Source organism: Micromesistius poutassou (genome assembly GCF_964030765.1).
Source record: "Micromesistius poutassou genome assembly, chromosome: 15".
In the NCBI taxonomy this organism is placed as follows: Eukaryota; Metazoa; Chordata; class Actinopteri; order Gadiformes; family Gadidae; genus Micromesistius; species Micromesistius poutassou.
This window is the reverse complement of record NC_140285.1, coordinates 18,297,165-18,305,827: the sequence shown is the minus strand read 5'-3', so window position 1 is coordinate 18,305,827 and position 8,663 is coordinate 18,297,165. Positions and strand designations below refer to the sequence as shown.

The following is an 8,663-nucleotide window of genomic DNA, read 5'->3' as shown; positions in this document are numbered from 1 at the left end:
CGCTAAAAATGTTATCAAAAAACCTGAAGATACAGAAACGGCCCTAAAATGTAGCATTTTACACGGCTGGCCGCCATCTTTCTTCTGTGCTGAAATAAGAAACTTGAAAGTCACGTGGTGCGGGCGCAGTCTCCACTCTTTACAATGGAACGTTGACATGTAACGTATTTTGGCCCTGAAACGTTGACTGAGCTACGTATCCAACGTTCGTAGAAGAGTACTCTGGGAATGTTTTACTCTGGCGACTGGGTTGTGTAAGGACACAGTCATTTTGACCAGAGGTTATGGATATTAAAGTATCTTTCATGAAAGACAAGCAGTAGTGTTATCCTAATTGATTACCTTATTCTACACTCTGTCTTGATTGAATACATTGTAACTGGGAATTCATAGTTTTGGTTTTGATTTAATTTTCCGGTTTAAAAATTAAAGGTTCAAATGTCAAGACACAGTGTAGTGACAACAAGTGCGTCTCCAATTCACTGAATCATTCAGTCACTGTGTTGAAAGGATGAATACGGTTTAACAAACCTACCTTGAATGAACATTGTGTCTTGTGTTCATTTAGTGGGGTGTTCGTGTTGGGTCTCTATCTTCTGTTCACCTTCTTGTTGTGGTGTGTGTTGAGCACTAAACACACACACACACACACACACACACCTGTGTCTCCTTCGCCCTGATCCTGTTGGGCAGAAGGTGAACAGCACGAGGTGGATTCAGCGCCCCCTAGTGGCTCCACATGTAATAACAGTAGCAAAACATAGCTTTGATAAACTGCCTCATATCATACTTATCAGACGCCTTCATCCAAAGCTACTTACAGTGGACACAGATTCACATGGGCTCTGGAAGTATGGTGCTGAGGGGGCAGCAGCACCCCCTGTTGGCTGAGAGGGTTACAAAAATGATTGTAGTTTTAAATAATTTCTGATATTGTTCTTTTAAGGCGCTTGCGTTAGTATTATTTAGTTAAATGAGAAGAATCATTGGCTGAACACAAGAATTCATATGGAGCCACTGACCGGTTTATCACCCTATGTTTTATTAACAAGTACAACAGAAAAATTGTCCCTTGCATGTACGCAATAAACCCAAGGACTAAAATAATAGGGTAACATAAGTAGCAGACATTTCAAATCATAAAAAGGTGTACACACATGTTTAATAACTGAACATGTTCTACTGCCGTGTTGTTGCCAGAAGAACACAAGGAATCAATATTCAGTTTCAAGTCATTCAAAACATGTCCGTCATTAGCTTTTCCAAACGAGCACTTGCATTGTGAATACAATATACAATCTGCTTTAAGTCAGGTTCCATGTTAGGCTTATCAAAATAAAAAAAGGATTTCAGAGGCCCCTAGTACAAAACTGGTTTTCGTCTGAAAATATACAAAATATTGTAATACATTTAGACATTTTATATTTGTACAGGTTTATAAATCAATCAATGTTTAAAATACATTTTACATTGTAAATTACATCTTTATATAACCTGTATAGTTAACCCCATGGAATATCTTAAAAGTCTCTTCCTGTCATGATTTTTCATGCAAAACCTTTCTGAAGCCCAATAAAATGTAGCATTTGGAGTATAGTTGAGGATGTATAAAAATCTAGCAAAATATTGAAAAAAATGTATCAGATAATGGCGAGAGACAGCAGCAGAAGATGGAGAGAGAGAGAGAGACAGTAAGAGAGCAAGAGAGCAGCAGAAGATTGAGAGGTGAAGTGTGGGTGTCTGTGTGTGGCTACAACAGAGACATTGAGGCATCATCCAATAGCCTAAACCCAGGGAGGAGGTCCTCCTGGGTGAAGGAGGTGCTGAAGGTGTGGATGTGTGTCAGTGTGTCTGAGGAGCCTCCTCCACCCGGGGACACTCTGTAGAAGGACAGAGTGCCAGCAGGACGGTCCAGATACACTCCTACTCTGGTAGAGTCAGCGGGGGGTAGACCTATGTCTGTTTTATTACCGTTGTAAAAGGCACTGCAACGATCATTGAGACAATCAAGACGCCAGGACTCGTTGTTCCCTCCAAGCATGCTATCATTACCTTTCCTTGTGATTCCTCTGTATGTCACTCCTATTCCAACACCTCCTTTTCTCTCTACCTCCCAGTAACAGCGGCCAGTCAGAGCCTCTCTACACAACACCTGGGGCAGGGGGTCAAATCTCTCTGGCTGATCAGGATACGACTGGTCCTCTCCAACCCGCTTCACTGTTCTGTTGCCCTCAGACAGAGAGAGGTGTCTGTAGGCTGTGTTTGGGTCCAGTGTGAGGTCACAGGCATCTGACGGGAGAACAAGACATGATGAGCTGCTGAAGACAGAAACACACAAGGTATTTCCTCCTTCCCCACAAAGCAGATGTTTTGACCAAAAATATTATTCCAATGAGAATAAAGAGCATCAGCCTACTAGTAATAAGAGCAGGGTTCTCCCAACACAATGTATGATTGGAATAGCGCTGTCAAAAGCCAAACTATTAGGAGTCAGTGCTGTGTGGAGGAAGTCCATGTCTTTCAGATCCACTCTCGGTCCGACACAGCTTGAATGTAAAACTGCTGGCCTGGCTGCTCAGATGAGCCACGGAGCGTTGTGTCGTAGAAAGACAACACAAGGATAATTCAGGGTCTGGTTCTGTGCTGACGGCTGCTGGAGGTTCTAGTGCGGCTGTATGTCGGTGTGAGCGCTCCCAGTGGAAACACGACCACTTAAGTTAAGACACACAGCTTTGAAAGTATGGGGGGCTTCAAAACAGCACTTTGATATCTATATATATCTGTCAAGAACAATATTTTGTTTACAATGTATATTATTTGTATATTATATTTTGTTTGTAATGAATACATCAACAACCAAAGTCTCTCCTTGGATCCAGATCTTACCAAAGACAAGCAGCTCAGCGGTGTGATTCTCCGTGCCAGCGCTGTTGGTTGCCATGCAGCAGACCGTGTTCACGCCATACTTCTCCCCTCTGACGAAGAGGAACCCCCTCTCCACCCAGGCATCTGTGCCTAGGGGGCTGCCGTTGTGGAGCCACTCGATGGTGGGCTCCGGCGTGCCGCCGGCATCGCAGGTGTAGCGGGCCGTTTCGCCCTTGGGCAACAGCTTGGTGGAGGAGTGGAACTCTGTGATGCTGGGGGCCTCCGCCTTCGTGGGCATCATTGAACCTGAAGAAACCAGGACGAAATGAGTGAACGTTTACAACACGTATCTACAACACGAGATGCACCATCAAACAGACTTCACTGTCTTGCTATACCTGTCAACTAGAGGGCGACCCAGAAGATTCAGTTACAACAACATGAGGTTTCATGTGAGAAAATACCTAAACCCTGCATTACCAGTAGACACAGACCCTGACGTCCAACCACCTCTCCATTCATAAAGAGTATATTTACTCTATCTACTGCACATAGAATAGAAAGGAGGAACCATTCCCCACTCATGGACAAAGTCTACGGACCCTCTTTGTTCAGCTCAGCCTCCAGATGATCCAGGTCTATGACCTTCTCACAGATACAGTGGTGCAGTTGTTCACACGGTCCTTCAGACAAGCTGTCACTCCATGCTACACAGTCTTTTGCTCCATCGTTATCGTGTGGTTTACTGCGTGTCCAACTGAGAACCACAAGGAATAGAAAGTTGAGCAGTGTTGAAGTGATGTCACAGTCACAGAGTGAAGAGAAGAGCCGCTGCTGAAAAGATTAATCAGCTTTACCTTGAAGTCATGTTGGTACCATCCACCCACTTGAAGGTCCCCTCTGTGTCACTCAATCCAATCCAGGAAGGACCCTTAAATCTGCTAACAAACCCCTGTTTCCAATAGTAATAGGACATGAAGCTGGCTGAACGAAATGTACCACACACACACACACACACACACACACACACACACACACACACACACACACACACACACACACACACACACACACACACACACACACACACACACACACAATCTCTCACTCACACACACACATTTTATATACTTTATTTTATTCCACATTCAACAAGTCAAATTTTCATTAGGAATCAAATTTGAATGATCTAACACATTAATAGAGGTCAGCACATTGTAATGTAACAAATACAATTTCAGGGGTACAAGGAACATCTCCTTTTCCAGGTAAGGTTTGAAATTGAGCAGTACTTTACTAGCTGTTTGGCTCTTGTCTTTGAAAGCCCCCCAATGCAAAGTCCACGGGTCGCCAGCCTATGAACATGCCCTAGACTACTAACACACATTGACATTTGTTGTTTTCAATGGTTGATACCAATGATTGATATTTTAGAGTATCACGCACACACACACACACACACACACACACACACACACACACACACACACACACAAACACTGCCTCTGTCACCTGTTCTTCTCTGCTGTTAATAACTACCAGGTCTGCATTTCTCTGCAGACAGTAGTCTCGACTGGCGGTCCAGTTTCTCTTAGTAGTAGAGATAAGATAGAGACTCTTGTGGAAATACATCCAGTCCATTCGCGTCCAATCACCTGTTGAATGTAAAAGCAAAACCTTAACAAACACACAACTGCTTTTCTTACTGTGCTCATTATTGACACAAAACCCTGAGAGCTGACCTTGTCTAGTAGACTACAATAGAATAGAAACCTGACATTACTAGACCTTAGTAAAACCACAATAGAAACCTTACCTTAGTAGACCACAATAGAAACCTGACCTTAGTAGACCAAACCAGAAACATTACCTTTGTAGACCACGATAGAAACATTACCCCAGAGGACCAAACCAGGCCTTATTAGACCCCATAGAAACCAGACTTTGTATATTAACCCACAACAGATACCTGACCTTGTGTAGTAGACCACAATAGAAACCAGACTTTGTATATTAGCCCACAATATAAATCTGACCTTGTGTAGTAGACCACAATAGAAATCTGTCCATCTTTGTTACATAGACGTGTAAACCCAGATGAATGGAGCTCATATCAAAGACAAGCTCCTCTGTACTCTACTGTTCCCCTGCTGGAGGAGTCTCACAACACCAGCAGTACCACCATGCTGCCACAATCCTTTATTTATTTATTTTTAGGGTTAGCCTGCCAATAAAATGATTGAAAGTTTTAAGGGAGAGGGGAAGTTAAAACTTAGATCAACTTAAGTTGATCTAAGAACTTTCATAACTATTCTATAAAACACTTACCAAGTGCACCCATTAAGTGCCCTCTCCCCTTCTTCCAAGGTGTGGCGGAGTCTAGGACAGAGTACAGAAGAAATGAGCTCTAAAACAGAACAACATAGTCTCTAAACACACAGGCCAAACACAAAGTCCATCCACACTGAGAGAAAACGCTACATCATTATTATTAGTATAATTATAAATAAGAATAATTATTATACTAAGAATAACTATTAGAATCATAATTCATTATCATAATACTTTTTTGGATTATAATAATATAATAAATAATAATTATTATTATTACTAATATAATGATTGTATTTATATTTTGGATGATATGAGTTAGACTCACCATAGCGCACGGAGGTTACGAGAATACACAGCAGTCCAAAGCTCAGAGTGACAACGCTGTATGACCTTAGATCTGTCCAGGAGTAGGGGACGCACACACACACACACACACACACACACACACACACACACACACACACACACACACACACACACACACACACACACACACACACACACACACACACACACAGTAATGTGCACAGAGATATATATTCATAGTGCTTGGATATCATTCACAGTCCAGACAGTCTCCCTACGGTCTGCAGAATCCCTCCCCGTCTTGAAGAAACATTAAAGACCTCTACTGAGAACACCTCAGTAAGTGATTACTGGTACTGTAGCTCTTGTGTTGAATTAAACACACTTAAGCAAAACAAGTACTGGCCTCTAGCATACTTGTTAATATTCCCTTATTATTGACATATATGCACAAATACAGTAATACACAGCAGCGTGCGGTGACCCTCAATTTCAGTGGTGCAGAAACTACTAGCGTATGACCACACCCACAATTTAGGTTTTTTAATATGTACACATTATATACATATATAATATTGTATCATATATATATATATATATAGGCTTCACATCATTCACACTCGTGGTCTATAAATCCCCTTGTCCTGTTGTTTGATGGCTAACTTCTCTTCCAATTTTAACCTCTCAAATGTTTTTTTTTCAACAGAAACTCAACTCTGTTAATCACGGGTGCAACACCACTCGCCATATCTGCATCTGATATAGAAACGACGAAAGATACTGGCGGAATAATTTGAGTTAAAACAACAGTTCTAGAATATGACCATGGGGAAGACTACTTTACGACCATATAGGCGTCTATTAGAGCGGATTGCAATTCTTATTGCAGCCTGCAGGGTTATGTGATTAACATACGGAGGGACGCGGTCACTGCCCTGCCCCAACATGACACGTTAAACTCAACTAGAATCACCACCATCATCCAAAATGTGATGTCAACAGACCAAAAATAGTCAGAAAGCCTACAGAAACTATAGATAGTTAATGTGACAATCACATTATTAAAAATAGACTTGGCAGTACTTGGCAAACTATTTTTTTGGGAGCATGCTTTTGCAAGTAGTTCGCTGCCCCAACTGCCCATGTGGACGGCACGCGGCTGGTAATACAGTATCGGGGGGGGGGGCCATGTGGCCTGGTAATACAGTAATACATATTATGTACACATACACTAGGGGGGGGACATGTGGCCTGGTAATACAGTAATACATATTATGTACACGTACACTAGGGGGGGGGGACATGTGGCCTGGTAATACAGTAATACATATTATGTACACATACACTAGGGGGGGGACATGTGGCCTGGTAATACAGTAATACATATTATGTACACATACACTAATCGGGGGGGGGCCATGTCGCCTGCGTGTCACCAGGGTCATTCACAACGGCACGCTCAGAAAATATTAGGATATGTATTTTGGGATAATTTGAGATGTTCATATTAATAACAAACTTTATATAATTGTGGTAAATCCATATGTCCACTTGATGTACAAATACATGCATTGAAAAGAACATTGGCACATTGCATTTTTTGTATAATTGGCACAGGACATAAAAATTGTTGCTGACCCCTGCAGTATACATACACATACACATGCGTACACATACATACATAAACATAGATAAATACATACATAAACATACCTACATACAAATACATACAGTTCATACATATACAAACGTTTACATACATACACATGTGTAAATAAATACATTGCACTACCACTAATAATACATAATTTTAATATTTAAACCTGTGTCTGCTCCCTCAAGCTACTCTGCACTCTTTGTTCCACGTATATAATGAACATATATCACACGACTACTGTAAATGGTTGGTCGAGAACATACACATACATATTTCGGAGAATAAATCAATATGAATAAATCTATGAATAAGTCTATGAGGTCGCTGGTTCATCAGGTTGGTCACTTTGGTCACAAAATTGTTTACTTAATGTAAATCTTGAGATGAATGTAACTGAAAACAAATCTTTTATAGGTTTATGTCTTTAGAATCCACTCAGAAGGCTCCTACCACATCTCTTCTTGGTCTCCTCCCAGTCCAGAGACATGTCCTCAGAGTCCCGTCTATGGCTGGTGGCCATGGCTCCTCTCTGGTCAGCTTCAACTGCTTCTGCTATCAGGCTTCAGCTCTGCTATATCAGCTGAAAAACGCCATCACATGTTTTAATTCTGACTTATCATCCACTTTCAATCTAAACCATCACTGTCAGGAAATGTTTTCTTCTACTCTAATCAGATGCCATCATTTTACACATTCAAGCACACACGCAAGCAAGCACACGCACAAGATTATTTTTCATTTCATAGCCTAACCCAATTTGTATACTAGAAGTAAGAGGTAGTGGACATAGGAGTGGTCAAGCTGTATACCACAAAGTAGTGGACAGGTCTAGGAGTGTTCAAGCTGTACACTAGAAGGTAGTGGACATGTCTAGGAGTGTTCAAGCTGTACACTAGAAGGCAGTGGACAGGTCTAGGAGTGGTCAAGCTGTACACTAGAAGGGAGTGGACATGTCTAGGAGTGTTCAAGCTGTACACTAGAAGGGAGTGGACATGTCTAGGAGTGTACAAGCTGTACACTAGAAGGTAGTGGACATGTCTAGGAGTGTTCAAGCTGTACACTAGAAGGTAGGAGTGGTCCAGATGTATGATGATGGCCCACAGGTTTTAACATCTAATGTTGTCTTATACAAGTCCCTTCTCTTGTTCCCTCTACACCCAGGTGTTGGTCTACTGTTAGCTCTGTTAACCCTACAGACAGAATTATATTCATATTTATACAATTTAACTCAACATACTATGGGATCAGCAGAATTAGTGTGTGTAATTGCTTGCACTGTCTGTCTGTGCACGTGGGTGTGTCAGTGCATGCGTGCATGTGTGCATACTCTAAAAGGCAGTTATATGTAAGCCGTGGGTTGTTCAAGTAGTTGATGTTAACTGATGCTTATCATTTGTTTGAAGACTATCTCTACTACTAACGTCATCATTGCCGGCTGCTCAGGGTTACACATATAAAGACTAGATATGTCATGTTGTTTTACTTTTATTCATTCTAAGAT

The 8,663-nt window shown here is 41.5% G+C and overlaps 1 protein-coding gene across 1 annotated transcript; it reads right to left on the bottom strand.

Annotated features, from left to right (window-relative positions):
- Positions 1-1,750: 1,750 nt before the first annotated feature.
- Positions 1,751-7,682, bottom strand: LOC311360181 (uncharacterized protein; the record flags this gene model as incomplete). The annotated part of the gene is made up of 8 exons (XM_084480271.1): positions 1,751-2,289; positions 2,887-3,171; positions 3,468-3,622; positions 3,723-3,817; positions 4,378-4,520; positions 5,194-5,244; positions 5,525-5,596; positions 7,613-7,682. 8 exons carry the CDS (start codon positions 7,680-7,682, stop codon positions 1,751-1,753), a joined length of 1,410 nt encoding a protein of 469 aa, XP_084336397.1.
- Positions 7,683-8,663: the final 981 nt, after the last annotated feature.